The sequence below is a fragment of the Lissotriton helveticus genome, chromosome 4_1, assembly GCF_964261635.1.
Source record: "Lissotriton helveticus chromosome 4_1, aLisHel1.1, whole genome shotgun sequence".
NCBI lineage: Eukaryota > Metazoa > Chordata > Amphibia > Caudata > Salamandridae > Lissotriton > Lissotriton helveticus.
The window spans coordinates 1,281,230,415-1,281,256,620 of record NC_136063.1 but is presented as its reverse complement, the minus strand read 5'-3'; the positions used below and the strand labels follow the sequence as shown (position 1 = coordinate 1,281,256,620).

At 44.5% G+C, this 26,206-nt stretch overlaps 1 protein-coding gene across 1 annotated transcript in view; it reads right to left on the bottom strand.

The window, feature by feature from the left end:
* The window catches only part of GCM2 (glial cells missing transcription factor 2), a 49,004-nt gene that overhangs the window by 4,520 nt on the left and 18,278 nt on the right, over positions 1-26,206 (bottom strand). The window contains exons 2-4 of the mRNA XM_078685783.1: positions 15,130-15,382; positions 7,601-7,713; positions 5,551-5,676 (exon numbers count right to left, since the gene is read on the bottom strand). Coding sequence (XP_078541909.1) covers positions 5,551-5,676; positions 7,601-7,713; positions 15,130-15,277 — 387 coding nt within the window. The 5' untranslated portion in view covers positions 15,278-15,382. The remainder of the gene's footprint in view (positions 1-5,550; positions 5,677-7,600; positions 7,714-15,129; positions 15,383-26,206) is intronic.

Here is a 26,206-nt window from a genome sequence, read left to right as displayed (position 1 = left end):
TCATACCATCTGACTTGTAATTGGGCCCATGAATGGTGCAAATTGACTTTGAATCTCTTTTTACCCCTAACTTAAATTAGAAGTTGAGTGAGAGTTACACTTCTCCTGAGGAAACTCCAGACCATCCAGAACACAGCAGCCAGACTCATCCTTGACCTACCAAGAAAGACATACACCACCCCTCACCTCAGGAAACTCCATTTGCTACCAGTCTCGAAGAGATACCAGTTCAAGCTGCTCACCCACTCTTACAAAGCACTACACAATGAAGGACCAGCGTACCTCAACAAATTAAGTGAATTTCCACCAACCTGCTAGGGAACTCCATTCCAGATCCCTCTCCCTAGCAGCTACCCAATGCATCCACCTGGCTAACAGCAGCTAAGACCTGGAACACCCTCTCTATGCACATCGCTCCAACAGTTCAGGAAGGACCTCAAGACCTGGATGTTCAACCAATAGGAACAGGCAGTGTGATCCCGCAGCAGGACCCCACAGCGCCTCGAGAACCTCACAGAAGAAGCAGCTACGCTGTACAGATCCCGATTGATTGATTGAGTTTAGCGTTGTATTTGAGTGCAATTTACTCTTCTCCCGTGTGTAGCCAGACACGTACCACCAGGTTTTATCTGGTGGTAACTGCTGGTGTAAACCTGAGTGCAAGGTGTAATATTGTATCCAAAATGGCCTCTGTTACCGTGTATGCTTGTTAGTCCCCATTTAGTTGTGCACAGATATTAACTTGGAGGAGAAACGCATGCAAGAGTCAGGACTGTTGCTTAGGTATTTTTGTTCCTGTTAACATTTACAGGTCTAAAGATACTACACATGCTTTACAAAAACAAATACATTACTCATTAAGTGTGGTAATAATTTTAACTGACACAATTCAATCCAAAGACATAAATATACAGCAGGGTACCCTTCTAGCGCCATCCAGATGCGACCATATTGATTATTCAGCAATTGATGTTACAACCCAGGCTATTTATATATGTATTTCCATTTTTTGTTGTATATAGAGCCATCATGTCCCCCTGCAGGCACTCTGCTGCACTTTACTCAGTAGCAAAAAGTACTCAAATAACCATCTAAAGCCCACAGCATCTGATCTCTAGAAATAGCTAAGAGAATGACATTGACATCATGGACCCAATTCACATGTTTTTTTCTACCTGAAGGTTTTACCTACAGCGTAAAACACAGCATCTCCATGTCTGAATGGAAAATCCACAGAATCAGCATTTCCTGTGAAAAAATACTAATTCGAATGGAAATGTGTGCTTATCTGGAAGACTTAGGCACTTTTATGGAGACACTGTGTTATTCTGAGAGCAGTTCCTCCACCCTACTATCCATGTGGTGGAAGAATTTCCAGAGGAAGACCCGCCTCCAGATTTAGTACTTAGTCCAGGAACCACAGGCTTTGGCTTTCACACCAAAACTGAATAAAGTTCATAGATTAGTCATGTGATCCTGTAGTTGTGCTTACTACTCTTTGGTTGTTACGGCTCCTCAGTAGATGTGGATTTTAAACTATTACTGATTTTGACAACTCTATTACTAGAGCGCACAAAAGAACAGAGACCACATCGAAGGAACTGGATTTGTGTTGTGAACACATGGCTTTAAGGAAGTCACAGCTCCAAGTGTGGGTCAAAACACTTGTGCTCTTTTGGCTGTTTTATGGATTGTACTACTGACTATCAATCTTAGAATATTATGGTCGAGAATATTGAGGGACCAAATATCGAAAGGTAAGTGCCTATAGGGAAATATCGATTTACTGTTTCTAACCCCACATCTACATACCTTGAAGATCTATGTACTTATATGTGGAGTTAGGTATAGAAAATCTAAACTTAGTTACTTAGCTCAAGCACAAGCAGCCGCTTTTATCAAACAACGTGAAGGAGACACGGCACCCATACATATTCAGCACCCTCGCAGCCACATGGAATACTCTGCCCACTTGCAGAACACTGTGGCATCTCACAGAGTTTTTTGGTAACTCTGCAGAATTCCGCTGAGTGAAACTCCGCAAGCTCTGCCCAGGCCTAGCTATAAGATGCTATTTGGCACTGCATCTTTAGACTGAGGATAGACATTGAAATTATGCCATTCTGCAGCTGTGGCATTTATATTTAAATATAGATGTTCAGCCCTTGCCACATAACTCACCATCTGGTGCACAACTTACACAATAGAATAATAAAACATGGTTCTAACTCAAACGGATCAAAAGTTACTTAGAAAAGTGCCAATGTGGTGCCATGTAGCAGCAGACTTTTTGTAGAGGTTAAATGGTCCCCTTTTGTTGTTGATTGCTGTTTTGTGTAAACCTGGTGATAATAAGGCGACACTTTTATCTTTTATCGAAACTCTACTAGTGATTGCTAATGTGACAAAACAGTGACATTTATATGGGCACATTATTTTGCATAGTTTGCATTTTATCTGTGTATAACTTAATCAACCCTACCATATAATTTGGTCATTAATCGTCATATAATTTTAGTGCCTGTAATGGTTTGGAAATTCCACTGGATCTCACACAAAAAGCTTCCGTTTCCCGAGACACCTCAACAATCAATGGAGCCCACGACTGCTAGGGACCAATGACTAAACAACTGACCACACTTGTTCAACGTTTGCATACCGATTTCTGGTGTAAATCTTCAGAATGTTTGAGATAGCCAACTGTAAATAAAGGGGCATATTTATGAAATGGTAGCACAGAAAATCACCTTGCACTGCATTACTGGGAAAGGGTGCATTCCTGACTTTCTCCCCTGCGCTGGTGCAAAATGGGCTGACAAGCACCAAAGCAGGTCCCCTTGCACTATGGGGTAAGGTTGCCTGCGTTGCATGCATGATTGTTTTTATGCAGGAAGATATCCTCCAGCACAAAAACAATCCTGGAAGGCATATTCCTTGGTCTATTTGTTCTGCTAAATGCAGCACTCATAGAAGGAGGAAGTAACGAGGAGAAAAAAGGATATTTCTCCTCATTACATCTCTCCTGGGGAGGTGTATCTTTTTGGCGCATTCCCAGGTTTACAAGGTCTGGTCAGTCTGGAAATTCATCAAAAACCATGGGAGTAGTGTGGAAACGCCCATGCAACCCCCATGGAACACCATACCAGGGCAGAGTAAGGTCATGCAGCGATTTGTGCTGCAATGGGTTACTTCAGATATTTTGAGCCACTAAAAGCTAAGCAAAATGGCTTTGCGTGGCTTCAAAAATCTGAAAAATTTGAGGTTTGCACAGAGCATGTAGCACATTGCGTCATGCAGACGTGACACAACTCTCTCAGAAATATGCCCCATGGTGTCCTGGGAATTGTATGCGGCAGTTAAGAGTGTCACCAGTTACAGGTGTAAGACTGAGGGACTGATTCACAAAGGGCCTCTGCAGTTGTGGCGAAGGCCCCGCATTCGTGGGAGAATTCTCGCACTTGGGGCGGAATCTTTTCAATGAGAATACTCATTGTGGAGACTCCTCCCTGAGTGTGGAAACTCCCCCACGACTATGGGGCTGCCGCCACGAGTGCAGCGGCCCTTTGCAAAATCAGGTCCAGAGTCTGGAAGCATTGCCTAGGTGGGAGAAGGTAAATTTCACTTTGCCTAGAGATCCAAAAGTTTTGCCTATGGCACTAAAAAAGTGATATCACTGCCTAATATTCCGCATGACTTCTGGCAAATCTTCTGAGTCATGCTAATGAAATATGGCTTATGTTTGCTTGAGCACTGACAGCCTAAAGAAAAGAACACTGGGTGTGGATGGCCTCATGAAGTGTGTTCATCAAGGATGCTGTCCTTAAACGTGAAATCGAAAAGTAAATGAGAGAAGGAATCATCCAGTGATATTTTTATTGAGGGATCTCACTGATTATACGGTATGGTTTGAGGCAAAAGTTGGTACCCTGTCTTGTCTATTCTTGTCAAACGCTCCAGTAATGCAAGTAGAATGGACAGGATTCAATTTTGAAGGTGTATTGATGCAGATTGCAACTAAAACCCATGCATTACTTGATTATTGCAATGGTTGCTGCTGGTAAATTTGCACACAAAAAAACAGTGGCACCGCCCAGATCTCCAGTCCAGGATCCCTGGATATAAGTTCTTGAAATCATTACAACGGTGCAAAGTGGATATTTTCCTCATGTCTTAAAAGTTTATGGGCCATATTGCCAGCTTAACATACAGGAAATTGGCCCTCTTGCCACTAAATTTGTACTCAAATCTTCCTATGCATGCCCTCAAGATAGCCAACTCACCTCAATTTTGGAGGGCACCAAAGCTAGCATATTTTGCTCCCCTTTGCTTCCACCATGATGGATACATCCTACACTTATAGCACAATCGTATGCTCTGTCGTATCATAAACAAATTAGAATCTTTGTGAGTGAACAAGTTGAAGTGGCTGGAGGTCTGTCTCTAAAGGCACTCAAGATTTTACAGACTTCCAGTAGCGGCTGGTGGTGGGAGTGCTGTTGGGCGGCGGGGGAGGAGCAGGGTGGGGGTAGTAAACTACAGCATACGGCCGAACAGAGGTAAGTAAAAAAAAATAATAATAAAACAAACATCAATGCTGCGCGTGCAACGAAATTCGTTTTATCTATTTATTTGTTTAGTTACCTCCCTTGGGCCGTATTCCATAGTTTACTACCCCCCACCCTGCTCCACCCTCGCCCCGCTCCTCCGCCCCGCAGCACTCCCACCACCGGCAGCTACTACAGACTTTTATGCTGTGGACCACCAAATCCTGCTGGAGAGGTTGTTAATGGTTGCCTGTACCCCTTCTTCCAAAGCTCTTGGCTCTTCGTTCCCAAATGGTTAGTCTGGGTACTTTTCTCCTTGAGGAAATCTCCCCTTTGTATTTTATTTATTTATATTTTTTAGTAGCGCAGGCTTGTTAGTGGATATTTGAAGGATTTACATAGGATATCTGAATACGATAGGCCTGCACATTTATAATGGTCCATAAATGAGGAGAAGTCATAAATACGGCATCTTTGCTAGAAAAGAAGACATGGGGAGGTCACATATACTGGTTTGTAAGTATGGAAGTCCTTGCAGCTTGTCATTACTAAGGTTGCCTAGAGAAGTGTGTGATATAGGGATGTGTGTTAGGATATAATTTATAGAAATATCTACTTACACCAATAGCTGTTGAAAGAATACTATCCCAGTGATGATTTTCTGTTTTAACTCCAATGGTGCCAATACTTTGGCAAAGGATATTTAGGCACAACATTTATGTCAGACAAAAGTTTGGCAATGATATTCTTGTTCCATACCAAGATATGGAGTCATGGTGGGTAGATGTTATTTGTGCCACGAGAAAGCAAAAGATGATTTCAACAGGGTTCAGCCCATTCAAGAGAAGGTAATTTTACAGGAACTGTTTGAAGGATGTGAACAATGGGTCTTGTTTGGTACTTAAAGGGATGTCAGATCAAAACTTTGGCACAAAATTCAAATATGGGTTTGTTTCAAGAATTTGATTAGCCAAAAAAAAAAACGTTATATCTACTTTTGACGTACCTCAATCTCTAATGCTCTCTTTTTCTGAGATAGGTGAGAAGAAGAAATCTGTCTCTTCACTGCACTTCTTCGTGCTTCCGTCTCTGATTTACTCTCTGGTCTTGGGTGATCGTGTACTCCTTTTGCCTATTATGAGAGATATGTGGTCATAGTTGTGATAAGTTCAGAAAAGTAAACATATTGCTGTCACAGTAAAATGATCACCAACATTAATTTATTTTGATGTGGAGTGCATTAAAGCTTTTAATATATCTTGATTTTCTATACTGTTCTTACCTGTTCTACTGTTATTAAATGTACCCTAACCTGCTAAGACTTTGCTTACCTTAGATCCATGGCAAGAACAAGAATACCTACAATGGGGAAACGTGTGTAGCAGGGAGGATTTAAAATAAATGAAGGCTCAGGGTTGTCATCTAACTGTGTCACTGTTTAGGAATCTAAAACACATGTCATAGAAGTTAAAAGGATTTTTTTTATGTAATCACTTCCTGTGACCAGCTTTTGTTTTCCTAAAAATTATTAACAATCTCCTTCATGGACTTTGCTGAACTACAATTTACAATGGCAAAGACACAGCACCATAGATTGTAGGAATTCCTCCTTCACTGATCATCTACACTACAGCCACCCATGAGTCAACACCACACCAGAAGCCTCGTGGGAAGCACCTTTAATCACTCTTTTTTACTTTTGTGGCCACATGTAGTGCCAAAAACTTTCCGTTTACAAGCCCTACTGCATTCTGGATGATTCTTCCAGAAGAAATTAAGATATACACAAAAGGTGCGGAAAAAAATAACTATTTCTATTGTTAATCTATTAATATATGTTTTTAAAAACTGCTTTTTTGTCTTTTTCATCTTGTTGATAGTTTGTATCTTATTCTTTTGGTGTTCTGTATGGAGAAAAGATGAGTATGCAGAGTGATAAAAACAGTGAAGGATAAATGTTCCTTGATTCACAAGCCGAATTTAAGCATGTATTAAAAAATATAATTCATTAACTTCTTCTGCAGACTTAATACCTTTTTAGTCGGGGAGCTGCATATATTTGCATGCCCCCTACTGTAGAAATGTTGTTGCATATTTTTGATACAGTTTGCAACATAACCTACTGGCAGTAGCTGTTTTAGTCCTGAACCTAAAGCTTTGTTAGATTTTTTAATTCTCTTGTACCCCATTGATGTGTTTCCCATTTTTGGAAGGGGAATAACATTCCAACTTAATTAAAAGCATGTGTGCCTAAAGGGTGCTGGGGAAAGAATGGCGGATTTGGATTGGACAGAAGTTCTGAAATCCAAGTATAATGCCTATATAGAAAAATATTTATTAACACCTCAATTGCGTTTGTTTGTTCTTTGCCTTCAATCGGCCACTATTAATCGTAAGATAAGCTATTTTAATGTTGGTACCTCTTTGGTATGGTGAGGTCCATTTTTACCCTAGAAATCTGTTGCTCCTTATAGCAAAGAGCACTCACTGTTGTCTATCAAGGAGAACAGCCATTACAACGCGGGGATTACCCCGCACTGCCATTACAACGACTTTTGCTGGAGGGCGCTGTTGGATAGGGAATAGTTTAATTTTCTATCCAACACCTTCCCTACTGTCAACGTGGGCTGGCGTTGGAATAGAAAATTAAACTATTCCACTATCCAGCACCCTCCAGCGAAAGTCGTTGTAACGACTTTCGTTGTAATCCCCGCGTTGTAATGGAATGCGGGGTAAAAGCCCGCGTTGTAATGACATACAACCGTCTATCAGTATTGCTCGATTATTACATCCCAGCCATTAAGAAATTTGATATTTGGGGACAGAAGTTATGTCTATTATCTTAACACTTTTACAGTCTTTTAGAAGTTCACAACACGCAAAATAAATACGTGAAAGTATCAAAAGTCCTCTGTTTGACTCGAGGTCATTTATCTATGTAGATTTGGACATTAACATTAGAGTGTAATATACCAGTTCATCATTTGTAAGTGATGTGAGAACATACATGACGGTTCGGCGAAGCCACACAAGCGCACGTGCAGCAAAGTCCCTACCTGGAAGAAGACGGCCTTGCCGTCGAGGCGCCAGAAGTTAGTGACCGGGTAACCGCTGTGTCCCCGACATGGGATCAGCTCCAGGGCCGAGTTACAGTTGTTACAGAGCTTTTCTGTGAAAAATAAACAGAAATCATAGTGCATTGAGAGACAGTCTGATGGTTAATGATGCACTGTATAACATTCACGACATGAGTGCAAGTACACTGGAAACACAAACTGTGCAACAAAGGTGTCAGTACAACATATTGGCATTTATTGGTGCGCATTTTCGTCAGAATTCCCAACTCAGGAGTGTTCTGGGAAACCAAGAAAAGTCCAATGTTCGGGTGTCGCCGAAACTAACAGGGTGAGTGAAGTGGCGTGCCGTCATGTGACCTTTGACCTCTCAGATGTATTAAAGGACGTGAGTCACATGACCTTTAACCCTGGCGAGTTTATAAGCATTAACAATACACTCGCTTTTGGTGTCGACAAAGTCTCAGATGGCGGTAATACATAAATAGGTACGTTTCAAAATACTAGCTAAACTAACAAGCATTTGCAATGCAATAGGTCTCGCAGTTTTGAAACTTTGCCCCATTGGTATTAAATAACAATGCCTTTCAAACACATAAATAAAAGGCATGTTTTTCAAACACATAAATAAAAGGCATTGTTATTTACAATGCCAATAGCGCAAAATCTCGCAAATGCGAAACCTAATGCATTGCAAGTGGTTGTTTAATTTGGGTGGGGGAAACACATACAATGGCAGAGTGAGAGGTGGGGTGAAGAATTAACACAGACAATGGGAAGGTGAGCGGAAAGAAGGAAAAACAAAAGAAGCAGCACAGGCTGGAAGAAATAAAGAAGCAGCAGCAACACTGGCACTGAGATAGGAGGAGGAAACGGGGGTCAGGCAGCATTTTTAAAGTGGACATGATGAACACTGCGATTCCGTGGGAAATAATATTAGAGCAACGCTCACTTGACTAGCTACCCCTCAATCTGGAGGCTGAAAAGAGATGTTAAACCCAAAAAGATGCATAAATTGCAGACCAACACTGACATAAAACGGACTAAGACTAGTTGACAATACCTGCACCTGGAGCAGTTAAGACAAAGTTGGCCCATGGTGTGTATTGCTTACTCTGGCCCCTCATTCCTGGTGCTTGTGCACAACTTCCTGTTTACTAATGCAGAGACGCCATCATCTCATCAGGTATAAGATAAGCTCTGTTTTCAAAGCACACTCACACTTCAGAGCAGTTTTTACCCCGTACACAGACAGGGCCGGACTGGCCGTTGCGGGCACCGGGCAATCCCCCGGTGCGCTGGTAGGGTGTGGGCCGTTTTTACAGCATAGCTGCAAAATCTGCCCTGTAACAAAATCGGCCGAAAACCGTCCCCGGCAAAGAGCTCGGTCGCACCCCCAACCTCCCCCTGGGGGGCCGGCCGAGCACTTTGCCAGGGCCGGTTTTGGTTCCCAGTCCGGTATAACAAAGAAAAGAAGAACGCTACCTAAGTATTAAAAAGAACTGGATACAAACAGTGTTATGGGAGGAGGTATCATTCTCGGTAGATTGAGAAAACTGGAGTGGTGCACTACCAAGTTAGTATTACATCAATAAAGAAGCTCAATCAGTGTCTTCATTGCAAAAATATAAATCTTTATTTCAAACAATCCATGGGATTTGCGCAAATTCTCGGTAGACCTGTGAGCCGAGCTCCTTGTTTCATAAAAAAGTAGAGGTTCGCTTGTTTCTCGTCCTTCCCTTAGTTTACCATATTGGGATAGTTTTTTTTTAAACATGCAGTGCCGACAGAACGGTTAAAGAAATCTGTTTTAATCAAATAATTGCATATACAACTTCTACGAGGTCACACCTGCACAGTGGGAAAAAACCCAGATATGCTTTGAAAAATACTACGTCAGAACACAACACTCTGCACAACTTTGTACTTTCACCAGAAAGTTTGATTTGGCCCTAGTCTGTTTTTGGCACTGCGGTAGGCCGAAAGCAACGTTTATTTATGATGGTCATTTAGGTATATTTCACAGCTGTAATAGAGCAGGATAAATACTAGGCCAGCTAAAGAATGCACTCTTGCACAGGGCCCGTGGGTCAAGGCACTGGGGTCAGCAGAGGGCTAGGCGGATATGCGTGGGAGGGAGCATTATGTTGTTGTCTGTTATTGTATCACGTGTTAAACATTCTCGAGACACTTCGGAACTAAATTGAGGACAACAAAAAATGGCAGACAAGCAGATGGAATAAGGAGGCACAAGTCATCTGGAGTTCACAGGCGTTCACAAGTTTTCACAACCTGTTAGCAAAGCAAAGGGCAGCTCTTGAGGTGCTGACAATGCATGATGCATGGTTACCCAGTGCATGCTTTGGGACTAGACTCTGGCATGCTCCTATTAAACAATCCCACCAGGCGTAAAATCACGCTGTGCATAATTGCCGCAAGCCCGTTACTCGCATTTCAGTTCATTGTATTTCTATAAAATGGAGGTGGTTGAACCGCGCCGTGCGGACCAAAAGTTCAATATAAAGTGCGGTTAAAGTACAATCTGGTTCGGAGATCTGCGACCAGGAACCCCTACTCTGTGATGTTTTTAAATAAAACATGCCTCGTGTTTTTCTAATGTGAAAGCAGATGCCACGCTGAAACAAAGTGTGGCGCCCTTGTACTTAAAACGGATGTGCTGGCTACCAGTCAAGCGGACACATAGAAATAAGTAAGTAGCCCCAAACAAATTACACAAAGACCAACAGTGTAAGGCAACTGTAATTAGCCAGTGATCCCGGCTTAAAAACGGAAGTGATGTATCAGGAGCACAGGCAAATAAGGCAGCAGGAAATCAGAGCGATGGAGATGTGAACCAATGGCAAGCAGCATGTGTAATTACACTCCTTAGAGTGATTACAGCAGGTCTTGCGAACAGTTCACGCGGGCTGATGCTCGACCTAAAAACAGTACAGTACCAGATAAAAGGCAGATTTAAGTGTGAATAGAAGGAGAGAGCAGATCAGTCGCACTTGCAAGGCCCAGTTGCACCTAAACGATGTCATAGCACACTAAAGTTACAAAAAGGTGTGTAAATAGCATTGTCAATCAGGCCTAAAGCAAGCAAAGCAATAGCTTATTTGCATCCATTGAGGCATTGACCTAAAAGTCCATGGGGGAGGGATGTCAGGTCTGGGCTTGGAGTGCATCTGTTTTTTCAGGACCATCTCCCATTACGTGTGGGAAGGATGTGTGTGTTTTGCAAACACATTCTCACTTTTGCTAATGCTTCAAATTGGGCACAGGAAAGTTTTAAGAGACATTTATGCATAACTCTGAAGTTTTTTCTTTCTTTCTTTCGAATTCCACACGTACATAATTTTCCACATACCCCCCCCCCAACCCCCAATAACTATGAGTGAGTCATGCTCTCTTTCACTCACTTTTGGCAACTTTTATGGCTCTGCCATCCAGGTGTATTTTGATGGACGTGGAAGTGCAGTAAAAGGATTGCAAATATTGATAAATCCTCACAAAGGTACAACTTTGTAGGTGCTCACCGTGCTTAATTTGAGCCAGTGGTTTCCGGTGTTTCGCACCCGCACTTGATTGTCAGCACTGGCGCTTATGATAGTCTGCCACATGGTGGCGGTGTCTGCCTAATTTAGGTATGAACACAGCAACGGCTCTTCATGAATTCATTTTACATTTACAATGACTAATACCTGCCTCCCAAGCCATTCTGATAGCTTTGGGGGTATGGAAGAGTATGAATTGTCATACTTGTAGGAGTGTGACGGTTATTTGTTGTGTTGGCACTGTCTTTGGCAGCGCTGGCAGGGGCAACGGATGGTGCAAGGTGTGGTGTTCTATTGTCAAGTCTACTCCTATGGATCTTCCAATAAAGAAAATGATAATTTGAACCTTCCTGCTGGTTTGTTATGTCTAAATGTTGATATGATAGGATAATTTTCATACATTGCGAAACGACAATGAGACTTATCAGTCTTTCATTGTACATATGTGTGTTAGGAATGTGCTCTCTTTGACCCCTTCTTTTCAGTTCTATTTTCGAGGGCCCTGGCAATAGTTTTTTTTTCTGTTTTTTTTTTTACAAATTAAGCACTGATGTTCACCACATTTACATTGAATAATCCCTGTGAAGAACACACAATTCTCCTTCCTTCATTGTCACTTGCGGAGAATTCCACACAAGTGACAGAGTTTCTTTACACATAAATAACTTCAGTGAAAAAACTTTGTGAAACCGAATTAGGCGTTTATGTGTGTATTACGCTTTTACAATGTGTGCATCTGATTTAATCACGTTTAATAATTCAGCCTCTATACATACAAATATAAGGCCAAGTACAATTTTAAAGGAGTGATGTTGACTTTGACTTATCAATGTATATCAGAACAGAGCGCAGGAGTTCCAAAAGAACATTATACATGCGGTTATGTGTCAGAATACCGTACACAGAAATATCGTCTGACATAAATAATACTGTCTACAAAAATAAATGCAGATTTGCAATTATTATCCCCAATACTGCGAAGTTTTGGTAGAAAATGTTTAGGACTGGGATTTTCTGTCAGACGACATTCTGACAATTTTATTCAGGGTCGTAAATGGATAAGGTGGATGACTGTTTGGGCCTGGTACATGCAGGGTGAGAGTTTAACTGTTGGAGAGTCCAACGTTGTCAATGGGTTCTGGGCAGGTGGCATGCGTGGTCGGAAATCAGTGCCCTGTATGGACAGCAGCCGCGGCCGGTGCAGGTGAGAGCGGTGGGTCAGTAAGGCCGGATGAAGGGGGATTTTGACATATGAGGATGAAGGAAAGTTAATTATTCATTGAATTTTCCCTTGTGGTCGTCTGGCAGATCCTCCCCCCCCCCAACCATGCCCAGGGGCGGCCTTCGGCATGTGCAAGCTGTGCACCTGCACAGGGCCGCCAAACCCCAGGGGCCGCCACGCCAATATATATCCTTAATATAATAATCGTCTGAGGATGGATACATATTTGCGTGGCAGCCCCTGGCAGGGATTTGGAGGCCTCCGGCTCTGTTCCACTTCCAAACACCCTGACCCGCTCTCTTCGGGGCCCCGCCTGGACCCCCTCTTTCGGGGCCCCTACCTACGCTCCCTGCCCAGGGCCGCCATGAGCCTAGAGCCGCCCCTGCCCTGCCCCGCCACTCTTACCTGCACGGGCCGCGGCTGAGACAGGCCCCGTCACATTGACCCCAGATAAATTTCCTAATTCAACAATGGTTGTAGTTACAGACAAAACGTATGTGCCTGTTGGTGTTTCCTCCACCTCTGAGCAAAAGAGCTTTCCTCAGACAGACTAAAACAGTCAGACTTGTCTGAGCCGGATCTAAGGAGTCATAGAGTGAGTCATCCATCCTGCTCTGTCTTCCTGGATTCCCCATGTCCACATTCAGTCAGGTCTCCAGCATCGCCAAGTATCCTGCTGCTCTCAAGCAGTGGCGTGCAGGGCCTCTCGGGTGGTCCCTGGGGATGATGGTGGGGGTTGCTTCTCTGCTGCCACAGAAAAAGTCTACTTGCTACAGCAAACAAAAATAGTATTTAATCTTGTTTGCATGTGTGTGAATAGGACTGTATGTGAGTGTGTATGCATGTGACTGTGTACGGGTGAGTGTTTGCTCAAGAGTGTGGCCATTCCTTTGTGTGAACATAAGGGCACATGAGTGTGAGCACAATTGTTTGTGCATGCGTACTTGTGAACACGACCCTGTGTATGTACATGAGCACGGTGGTATATATGTGAGTCTGCACACATGAAGCGTTTGTGTGCAGGTGAGTGTGCACTTGAGTTTGTAAATGTGTGCATTGTCTACTCATGAGTGTGTCTGCACAAGTGCATGGAAAATATATTGTGTACATGTGTATGTGCTTCTCAGCATTTGTGAGTGTGCATGTGTATGTAGAAATCTGTGTATGAATCTCACTCAAACTTTCAAGATTCTGAGGTCGATAAAAGTAAGTACCACAGAGCTGGGGTAAATGTGCGCTTTTGCAGAGGTATGTTATACGTCTGTAAAGATTGTGTGCACATGAGTGTCCTTGCATGAGTGAGTGCACATGCGCATGTGAACACATGGTTGAGTTTATGTGTGTACATGCATGTGTATGTGGACCAGTGCGTTTGAGCAGAAATATGCGTTCGAAGCTCAGCAGATTCATTCAGCCTTTCATCCTTCTGAAGTTGATGAATTGATTTCTAGCAAGTTGGGTAACATTAGACATCTTTTATTCAGTGCCAAGGTACCCCTGGGGCCAATGTGTGCTTTTGCAAATACACAATATGTGTGTGTGCAAAGAGCCTGTGCACATGAATGTCTGTACACGAGTGTGTGTGTGTGGATGAGTGCCTGTGTCTGACGCAATGTCTGCTGCAACACCCAGAAGTTAAAAATTGAGTGCATAAGGAAAACTGTTGTTTTGTAAGGCATGAATAGCTATGTGAATGGCTTCTCTAAGTATGGAGCTACATGCATTCGCATCTCTAGGTCTGTCAATCATAGTATGGGGTAATAGTATTATGAGGCAGTGCATATCAAAATAACTATGGCAAAGCTTTTGTAAGTCACTGAGGAATGGAATGGAGTCTTTCCCAAGAGGGCTCCTTGCCTGACTGCAGTCTTTTTTACCTGCGGCCTTGCATTAACCATTTTAAAACTACAATCTGTTGCACAGAAGGTAGTTATAAAGTGCATTATTCAATCAATCAAGCCAACCATGCAACATAGTACTGGAGAGGCGCAATGCCCTGCCTCGTGTGCCTACATGCTAGTTTTACCCATATGAGTGTAGCATTGCAGTGTGTCACTTTGTAAAAGCGCCATTGTGTCGTGCTTGGCGTATACAGTTGTCAAGCATTGCTTTATTATTCCACTGGTCTTTGCAGTATACTCTGGGTTGCAAAGTTGTTCATCCAACTTATGGTTGTATGTATTTATTAATGCTACCACGAATGGTCCCTACTTTTCCAAATGCCAAGCAAAATTCCACTAACAGCCCCATTGCAATCTATGCCCCAGGCCGCTCACTGTCTTCTTTAGTTGGGTACACTATGTCGCTTGTTGGGAAGTCTCAGTCTCTAATATTATTGACTAAGCTATGCCCCTAATTATTTTGTGATACCACACCAAAACACATTTTTTTTTGGGCTAATGAAGAACTACTTTGAGCTTGAGCAGTTTAAGGCTTCTGAGGAGTCTCCCAGGTTCCTTCATTGGAGGACAATCCTCTCCATTCAATCCAAGGAGATATTCTTCTACAAGAATTTTCCAATCGTATTTCTTCCTTGGTGAGATGCCCAATTCAGGAAGACTTTGCTGTGATTAGTTGTGACTTACTTTTGTAGTACTCCCTGGCTCCTTTCAGTTATTTTCTAGGAAGCCAGTACTCCAAGAGCATGGCAATGCACATTCTTTGTGAATCAGACCTAAAGATTGTAAGTAACAAGCAGATAGACACTAGCAGGTTCCATTGGAGTCTCTTACTTTGCTGTTTCTGCCGGGCTTTATCGCAAATGGCTGGCCGGAGCTGTAGTTTGGTCCCATCTAGCAGCGTGCAGCTCCTGCTGCAGACCACCACACCAAGGCAGGACTTCTTAAGGATCTGGCAGTTGTGGTTGTTGGTGTTCCTCATTGCCCATCCGCTGAGGTGGCGCTGTGCGTTCTTGTCATCCGGACTGTAAATGAAGCGCACGTAGCCATCCGTCCACTCCTGGAAGGCATCGAATTGCTTCAGGTCCTGAAGACAGCAGGGCAAAAAAGAAAGAAAGTGACACAGCAGTCAGTGGAGAGACGAAATTAAATGTATTACAAAATAAAAGTGAATCCTACAAACATATAGGCATCTGCTTAAGAATTTTTAAGGGAACACAGCAAATCCTGGTCCATCTTTCCTTCTGAACACCTACCTTCAAGTCATTAAAGACATTGTTTTTAGTCTTGGACTTTAAAGTGCTAGCCGAATAAATGTTTTTGCTGGAGATACAATGTGCTATGACCTGGAGTGAGGTGGTCACCCTCAATTATCTTTTGACATTACAATGCACGGCTTGTTAACATGATTATTTATGGTGCGAGGAAAGACTCGTGTTTGTGTGCTTGCTCATTTTGACCTACATAAAATACACTGAGATCTTCAAGTCCTGGAATATGTTTTCCTATGTCGCGAAACATCTGAAATCAACAAACCTTCCTACGCAAGCAGTGCCACAGTGTGTTACATGATACTGGCTCTTTTCACATGGTCACCCGGTGAGAAGCAGATACTACATGGGGATTCAAAGGCTGCTGCCGCTGCTCTGCTAAGGTGGAGGAGCATTGCCCCACTACTCTGTGAGCAGTTCAAAAAGAAAAAAGAAAATGATAACGCAATGTTATTATCATTTTATTTTTCCATGCTGGCTCAGTTGTTTTACATTCTAAGTGAGGGGCAGGGCTGGGCTGGCCAGAGCAGGTCTCAGTGCGGATGATGGCTTGGCCAGCTGTCTTGGGTGGGCCAAACAGTGATGCACACTTATTCTACACCCAGCTGTATTGCAAACTCCTGGTGGAGAACATGTACAGGTTCCCACTCCCTGTCTGTGCACCGAACAAGGCCGCTCAGACCAATCACGACACTGCTGTCATGCTGATGACAGCAGCATCGTGATTGGCTAAGGGTGTCTGGGAGCCTGTGTGCTTCTGTGCTGCCTGGAGTCAGAAGAGAAGATGGCGGATAGACAGTGGCTGTCCCCAGGTAAGGGCTCAAGAAAAATTAATTCCTCTCTCCGCCCCACCACCGCCATTCTGTAACAGCTGCCACTACATAGACTAAATTTCCTGTTTGCGAATGGGGGGGGGGTCTCTACATCCAATGTCCCTTACAGATTTTTATACCCCCTCAGGAGGACATCGGTGGATGCCTCAGAAGCTTTTTTTGATGGGGTCAGGCTGCGGGGGGGAGGAGAAGGGCTTTGTAGTTAGTGTTCTCAAATATGGCTTGTACTATGGATCTTATTGAAATCTGTTCACGTGACAAGACCTTCTACAAAAAAAAGAGATGGGTGTTAAAGGCACCATGCTTGACGCAGTGGCAACCAACTCTTGCACTAGTAAGGAAAGACATTTCTTGCTTTCTTTCCATTAGATTACTTTCATGTGAGTTACATCCTAGAGTTTGAAGTATTTCACCGAGAAGAAAGCAATCAGCTGCTGCTTTATTTTACTAGACAACTCATGGAATTCAGAGCAAGAAAGCAGGCCCGCCCTCTTTCATCACCACCAGCCCCCCCCCCTCCCCCCCACAACAATATCACTATTAACTGTACTGATATGCTGCATTTGGACTGTTTCTGGCATTAGAGACAGCACAGATCCAAATATTGTAAAAGGGTAGTGTCCTAGGTGGTCATATATCAAAAAGAGTATAGAACCCTCTCCCAGTTTGTCGTAAAGAGGTTTAAAATCAGAAAAGAGTTCTCTTACAATTAACAACGAGGATATTTGTAATATCCTTACAAACTATTGCATTGATACTTTCTCCAATACATCGAGCTAGCAAAAATGGAATACAACATTCAGGAACCTATTGTATAACTATTTTTTAAAAAACTCTGTATGGCCTACCCACATTAATTCCTCTAGCAGTTTTCCTTCCTGTAAGAAGCATATATTCTTAAGTGCAAGAAAAGCACTATGTTGTTTATTATTTGTAGATATAGCCCCGCATCACGAGTGGGGGGAAATTTACAATAAAATGTCAGAGCGCAGTGTTACTTTAAAATTGATAACGCTGCGCTCTGACATTTTTTAAACCTAGGGCTGTGGCGTATTTACAAAAATACGGGGCACTCCTGCATTTCCCCTAGGGCTGGCACTAAAGCTGCCTAGCGCCAGCACACGCACTCTTGGGCCAAGTTACAAGGATAGTTGCACTGCAGGGGCGATTGTTTACGTGCTAGTAGGGATATCTTCCTGCGCATAAACAACCTGTACAGGTGATTTGCTGTTTCTATGTGTGCTGCATAAAGCAACACACGTAGAAAGAACAAAATACAAGGAGAAATTAATCATTTCTCCTCGTATCACCACCCTAAGACTAGGTTTTACCTGGTCTTAGTATTTTGGCACTGCCCTATTTTTGTAAATATGGGTCAGAGTAAAAAAAACAATGGGTGTTGAGGCGGAACACCCACTGCAACACCCATTGCATGCCCCTTTCATGCTAAGTGAAGCATGAAGAGGGGACTTATTTACAAGGCAGTGTTAAGCCACGTTAAGTGGCTTAACTCCACCTCGTAAATGGCTTAACGGTGTCTTGTAAATAAGGAGAAGGAGATATCGCCATTAGAATAAAGTTTGATACAAACTCTTCAGAAATAAAATAAGCACTGGCAAAGTCAAAAGGTTAACAACAAATGTAAGATTTATTGCCTTTGCCAATGCTTGCATTTAATTTCTCCTGCACAGATTACTGCCCTCTACTCCTCACTGGAGTCTCTTTAATGTATCTGCATTACCCAAAATGCATTTAACACATCTATCTGATTATTCTTGCAACTTTCATTCACCTCTCATTTTAGCCCTTCCTTCATTGCTTAGGCCTTATGAACTTTTTTGTTTTCCACACACCATACGTTCCATGTCCTTTACGTTGCTTCCAGTTGTCACCAGAGATTGCAATGCATGCAGTGGTGGCCGGCATGGCTTGCAGGTGGCGGGTGGGCACACAGGAGTGAGGGGGCAGGGTGCAGGAGAGGGCGCACTGGGGGGTGCGCAATGCAAAAAAAAATTCAAACAAAAAATAAACACTTACCTTGTCACAGGGTCCTGCGTCTCTGCTCCTGCTATCCTCATCGGACTCTGGGAACCGAAAGCACCGCCAGGCTCCCCTGACCAATCACAATGCTGTAATGCAGCGTTGTGATTGGTCTGAGCGTCCTGGTTCAATGCTCAGCCAGGGAATAGGGGCCGGGCATGGTCTCCACACAGGCTGTAATGCAGCCTGCTTGGAGAACAGGGAAAGGGTGCATGACTGTCTTGAGCGGCCTGAGAGGGCCGGCCAAACAGTTGTGTGCATTCAGGAGTGGGCAAACCACTCCTCCCCTGTACTGCTCTGAGAGCAGAGCAGCCGTGCCGACCAACCCGCCCGCCAAGGAAACATAATATGATAATAACTCAAAGTTATTATCATTATATATTTCCTTAACTTTGCATAGCTTAAAAGCAGTGGGGTGTCGCTCCTGCACCATAGTTGAAGAACCGCCACTGGATGCATGTTCTTTATTTCTGAACTCAGACACTACTTGTTATTCTCACTAGTCTCACCGTGCCACCTCTCAATTTTGATTCTTTGACCTTTATGCACCTAAATTCTGGACCGCCTCCTGCTTGTCTTTCCATGTTTCCCTCCTTTTATACTTCCCCCCTGTGATGCTTTAAATTCAACCTACTGTTTCTTACTTTATATGGTCCCACTTATTATCAATATATTTGTAATAATGCAGTGTTTTTCATTTTACCCTCTTCGGTGCTTGTGACGAGACCAGTTCGTCATGAGTCACGGTGGAGCTGTGCTCATGACGAGCTGGTTTCGTCATAACGGCTGCGCTCCGCCACGCGCGAATAATTCCCCGCTTGTGTGGGTGAATTAATCAGGGTCGTGAAGAGACCAGCTCGTCATGAGCACAGCTCCACCTTGACTCAAGATGAGCTGGTCTCATCACGAGCACCGCGGCGCCATGCTCACCCCCCCCCCCCCGTACCGTGTGGGAATTACCCCCACAGGGAAGGGGTTAAAGCGTATCTCTATTTCTGTGAGCTCTGTACAGCACTCAAACAGAAGTTCTAGAAAATTATAAACTAAAAAGCAAAATAAGGAGTACATAAAACAGAGAAATAGGTATGTAGCCTGCATATCGAATACAGAATATCGTGGGACACTAATGTGCAGACAAAATACAGATGAACAAAATATCCAAAGTTAAGTAGGTATAAATGGTCTACGCTTAACTCCACATATACATCTCTAAATGCATTTGTCTTTTGATATTTTGAGGCTCGGAATTTTGCCAATGATATTAGTGTGCCACGAAATTCTTGTACTCAATTCTCCAGAGCACAATTGACAAATGAACACATAGGCAGGCAGGCGGATTTGACAGCCACAAACCACGAAACAGTGAATATTACTACGCTGGCCAAGGATATTCCTGCCAGATTTCTGCTTGTCAGCATTTCAGGACAGGTACAGGTCTGGACGGCTGATGTGTCACATGAGGAGCCTTCGTGGTAATGGGAAGATTAATGATATAGACAGACTAAGCAATGCAGGAATGCTTTTAATCTCCAAAGAAAAATCACCCGACGAATGTAGTTGTGTTTGTTATCTCTCTGCATGCAGTGAGGAGGAAATGGTAGTTCCGGCCGACAGGATGTGAGAATGCGGAAGGTGAGTGAGCTACCTAAGCATGGCCGGCTTTTGGCATGGGCGAGCTGGGCACAGGCCCAGGGCGCTAATCTTCAGAGGGTAGCACGGAGCTGACTGTCTGTATTAAAGTCCTGCAGACAGCAGTGCCCCGCTTACTTGACACCAATGATGCAGACTAAACTGCTTTTAACAGTGTGTATTTGCTTCAGATGCCACTTTATACCCCCTTGGCCCCTCCCCTTCCCTCTCACACCACCAAAAACTTGCACTAAGGTGATCAAGCTACCCTGTGAGTGAATCTGAATATCTGGTGGAGGTTCCCAGAAGTTTGCTCTCAGAGGCCAGCAACTGATTTGATGTGTGACTCAACTGCAAACACAAACAGGACCCCATGCCGCCTGATTTTATTCACGAGTTGTAGTGGGGGCACCACATTTCTTTCTACACAGGGCGCTATCCGAGCAAGGGCCTGCACTGTACCTAAGGGTTCTGGATGGCCGTCAACAAGGGCCTCTGTGGCTCGAGCGGTGTCTTCTGACTAGCCTCCAATGTGAAGAGTGCCCAGACTTGACATTTAATTCCAGCAACACAGCACTCTCTAACGTAGCTGAACGTGGGTGAAGTTGGTGGTGGAACTGAACGTCTTCACTGGTGACGCTTGAAATAATGGCCAAAGCTCCGGTAATTCCATTTTACCATGGTTTTATGAGTTCAGCCATTTTGAGCCCTGCCCTTCCTGACACCGTCGAATCCATGAGGAATCACTTTGCCTTTATTTGATGCTCCAAGGAAAATGGATGTGAAAGGCTATTGTCCCTCAAAGGCGAGGCAACACTTAGACCCCCTCCCACATCGGACTGGTGACCTTGACTTTGTGCATTTTCGCGCTTCTTACCGCCTCCACACCGCCTCTGCCAGCGCCCCGTTCCACCACGGGATATCCCGCTTGTTGTGGAGGGCGCCGGCAAATATCTACCTCCCCTGCCCTGACGGGCTGTACAGAGTCACGTGGGCCCTGCTCCGTAGGACCACCGCTATTTAACCCGGGTGTCTCTCTCCGCGAACAGCGGACGCGCACAGCGGGCACGCCCCGAAGTCGCACCAAAGTCCAGCCCGTCTACACCTGTCCGCGCAGAGGACGGGCTAGGGAATGGGGCAGACGGGGAGGAGGCTGAAATTTTCACCGGCCCTCGAGTAAGTTTGACCTATTCCTATCAGGATTTTGCTACACTGAAACCCACGCTCCTGTCCTGCCATCACATTCTTCACCCTGAGGCCTTCTTTGGGTCCCCCGGATGCCGTTGCTATACCAGAAATAGTGAGCCTAAAATAGCTGATTATCTCGATATGCGGTCTCTAGTTAAACCCTCTATTACTTCTACCGCATTCTCAGAGGGGGGGTTGCTTATTAATGCAAGATCATTGGTAAAGAACAATATCGCATTTAGCGATTTTGTTTCTCTTAGGAAGACCTCATGGGTTTTTATTACAGAAACTTGGGCCTCCGACTCCTCTGGTCCTGAACTTGTGAACGCTATCCCAGTGGGATATGCGTTAGCCAGGATGGACAGAGTGGGACGTAGGGGAGGAGGACTGGGTATCCTGTATAAGGTTTCCTCCATCTGTCGCGTCAAAACTGTCTCCTCTCCGTTAGATTCCTTTCAGGCCATTCATTTTTCTATAACTTCCTCCCCCTCAGTTTCTTTTTCTGGTCTTCTGATTTATAGACCTCCGGGCCCAAGATCTGATTTTAGTCAGAATTTACTGAAAATTCTAGAACCTTATTTTGGTAGTTCCCATCTGATCGTTATGCGAGATTTTAACTTCCATTTAGAGGACTTGGGGCCATATGTATCAAGCCGTTTGTGAATCGCAAAGGCCGAAGTTCGCAGAATTTTGGCCTTTGCGAATCGCAAACGGCCTTTTTGCATGTTTTGGTATGTATGTAACATTCGCAAAATAAGGAATAGCAAAGATTTGCGATTCCTTATTTTGCCATAGCATTTAAGGAATCGCAATTTTGCGATTCCTTAAATGCTATGTATGTACCATTTTTGGGTTGCGAATTATGATTAAGAATTCGCAAATTACCACCAACTTGTAGTTGATGGTAACTTGCGAATTCTTCAAAAAATGCACAATTTGGCATTTTTGAAAGTGGCATGTGATGCACACACATGCCCATAGGGCGTGTATGTGCGCCATATGCACACACATGTTCATTTCAGGGGTGCAGTAGGGTGTCTTTGAGACACCCCTGCACCCTTGCAATAATTCTCAAATTGCGATTAGCAAATTGCGAATTCGCAATTTGAGAATTATTTCGCAATCATTCCTATGGGCCTCCTGGCCCATAGGAATGCATTGGAAATTATTCCTTAATTGCGATTTCGCAAAATGCGAATTCGCAATTAAGGAAGATTAAGGAATCGCTACAAAAAAGCGATTTTCTTCATACATACCATTTTGCAATTCCTAAATAGCGATTCCTTCAAAATCGCTATTTAGGAATCGCAAATTAGTTTGTTGATACATATGGCCCTTAGACTCTAGTGAAACCCGCCTCTTGGTAGATTTCCTGGCCGCATGTGGTCTTCAGCAACTGGTGGACAGCCCCACTCATCGGGCTGGTCACACATTAGATGGGGTTTTTTCCAACGACCCCAGACTCACAACAGGTTCCCCCATTTCCCTGGTGTGGTCTGACCACCTAGCTGTCCCCTTGGAATTTAAATTCCCCTTTCCGTTTACTCTGCCGAGGGATCCCAGGATAAGGGAACCCAAGCGGAACAATAGAAGAATTTCCAATGACACCTTGGCCCCCTTGATGGCCAATGCCAGGATAGCCCCCGTGGGGGATGTCAGTGGTGCTGCACTGGAGTTTTCTAACTCCATTGCAGGAGCAGTGGATCTTTTGGCCCCCGCCTCATATCGCTACTCCGCTAGGAAGAGACCCTCGGCCCCCTGGTTTTCAGAAACACTCAGGCTCCTAAGGCAGGGCTGTAGGAAACAGGAGAGGCTCTGGCGAATGAGCTGGGATCTTAGGGAAAGGGAAAAACAGAAAATCCTTCTTAGAGAGTATAAGGCAAAGGTAATCAAGGAAAAACAGGCTCACTTCTCCAATCTAACGGCCTCCCTCACTTCCCCCAGGGAATTGTTTAAAATTGTTGATTCCCTGTGCACCCTGGAAACTCTTGACCCCATTGTAGGTTCGCAAGAACTGTGCGATAAGATCTCTCTATTTTTTCATTCAAACATATTTGACATTCATGCCACTCTTGAATCACAAAGGGCTCTGTTGGCTTCTTCTCTCCCTCTGGCCCCATCTTTCATAGAATGTTGTAAAACGGATCCTCATGCGAGCCTGTCCAATTTCCCTCCTCTTTCCCTCCAGCAGTTAGACCTGCTTCTAAATAGGACTAAATCTGGATCTCCTCTGGACCCATGCCCTCTTAAGATCCTGAAGGACTGTAGGAAAGTCTTGATACCCCTCTTCCTCGAGGTGATGAACCGCGCTATGAAGGAAGGCATCTTTCCATCTTCTTGGAAAAAGGCAGTGGTCAAGCCTTTGCTAAAAAAGCCGACATTAGATCCAGAGATATTAAAGAACTTTCGCCCAATATCTCTGCTCCCGGCTCCAGCAAAGATGCTATAGACACACCTCAAACAACATTTAACGGCCTTTCTGGACACCTCTGGGTACCTGTCCCTGTCCCAACACGGCTTCCGGAAGTTCCATAGCACCGAGTCGCTCTCACTGTGGTCGTAAACAACATTTGCACGAAGGTCGACCAGGGCCAGACAACTTTTCTGGTCCTGCTTGACCTGACAGCAGCTTTCGACACCCTGTCTCCCTCTATTTTAACAACTCGCCTTAGGGAGATAGGGGTGGAGGGCCCAGCGCTGAGCCTTCTGACCTCCTTCCTCAATCAGAGGGAGCAGAGGGTCAAGCTGGGAGAGTTCCTGTCCCCTGTTACACCTGTGCAATGTGGGGTCCCACAGGGGTCGGCCTTGAGCCCCACACTCTTTAACATCTATGTGGCCCCACTTGCCAGGTTAGTAAGATCCTTTGGGCTGGAGGTGGTGTCATACGCCGATGACACCCAAATTATGGTGTCCCTCTCCCACTCGGTGAGTACCTCCGCTCTCAGCTTCAGGAACTGCATCGAGGCAGTTTCACAGTGGATGATCCTGGATTCACTGAAGCTGAACGGAGAGAAAACCGAGATCCTGATTTTCGGTGGAGATCAGGATATTTGGTCACGCGACTGGTGGCCCCCTTCTCTTGGAGCCTGCCCATTGCCCACGATATCTGCCAGGAATCTGGGCGTGATGATTGACACCTCACTTGCTATGGTCCAGCAGGTAAATAGAACGGTCTCCACTTGCTGGGGTGTTATCAGGATCTTGCGGAAAATTACCCACTACCTCTCCTTGCAAGCCCGCAAACAGATCGTGGTTGCCTTAGTCGCCTCACGGCTAGACTATTGCAACGCGCTCTACGCGGGCATCAATAAAGGCCTGATACAACGCTTGCAGACCGTCCAAAACGTGGCAGCTAGGTTTGTGCTTGATGTCCCCAGCTTTTCCTCTGCCACCGCAGTTAGGAAGAGCCTGCATTGGCTCCCGATTCATGCCAGGATCTCTTTTAAGATCCTGTGCCTTGTCTATGGGGCTCTGTCTGGCGAAAGCCCTGAAGGCATAAAATCTCTGCTGATTCCATACGTTCTCAGCAGAAACCTTCGCTCCGCCAGCAAGAATCTTCTGTTTGTCCCTCGGGTTCGCAGAGCTAGGTGGGGAGGAAGGGCCTTTTCCTCCTTGGCCCCTAAGCTGTGGAACACCCTCCCCCCTGAACTGAAAGCACAACCCTCTATTTTGTTTTTCAGGAAAGCATTAAAGACATGGCTTTTCGCCGAGGCATATCTGTAATCTGGCACTTGGCTCCTATATCATAATTATTCATTGTTAGGCGCCTTGATGCCCTTTGGGCTAAGTCGCGCAATATAAGATGTCTTTCATTCATTCATTCATTCATCTCCAATGTCACATGGGTATGGTAACAGAATAGCATGGCCTAATACCATCTGACAAAAATATTGTGCTCTAAATATTGTTTACAAAAATCTCGTCCCGGTATACTTAATTATAGAATACCTACACCTAGCGGAGGAATCATAAATGACATTCAGGCCAAGATTTTTTATGTTACATGATATTTTTGACATTGATATTCTGACATACAACCACCCCATGACCATAGCAGGACTCATTGACGACTCATTTATATTTATTCAATTGGTGGATGCAACTTCAATGGATCAATCAATCAACTAATCAGGGTTTGTATAGCTCGGCTAATCTCCCATGAGGGTCTCAAGGTAATGAGGGGGGAGAGGGGGATGATCCGTCTTTGCATGGAGATTCAGTCGGAGAGCCAGGTCTTGAGCAGTTCTGGCCCCTTGCACCCGTCTTAGGGAGAAAGCGTAGCTTCAGAGACACACATCTCACCAGGGAATCTGATCCTCTCTGGTACTTCAAGCTTGAATCTGAAAGGTTTGGGCTGTTGCAGCGAATCATAAGCCATGTTGCCCCTTGGACTCATGGGTGATAAATTCTGTCGCAGGGCTGTTAGCTGAAGACAATTTGTATCCTTCCAGGATCGTATACTGTACAATTTCTCTAAAAGGCGAAAGATTGGCATACAAAAGTATATAGATTTGGTTGTTGTGTACTGATGACGTAGCCAATGCTTGACAGCCTCAGAAGAAATTATAACCAGGTATTTGTGAAGCGCACACTAATCACCCCTAAGGGTCTCAAGGCGCTGGGGGCCTTTGGGGAGATTAAGCGAGCTATTGCATAGAGTCACATGGTGCTGGGTGAAGCTGTCACCTGCGCCCAAACCGTGAGTCTCGTGCTCTGGAGTCAGCCGCCCTGGCCCCTGCGCCACATCGCTCCAGAGTGCACGTTTGCGGTTAAAGGAACAATGTGGCACCCTTCCCAGAGACCCGAAAACTAGCTTGCCATAGAGCAGGTTTGTTCAATGCACACATTATCAAACGGACAGACAGATACAGATGGATGTCTGTCTAAAACTGCACATTTTTCAACGTTTGATACAAAGGTGTTTTTCTTGCACTGGGAGCGTTTTACCTG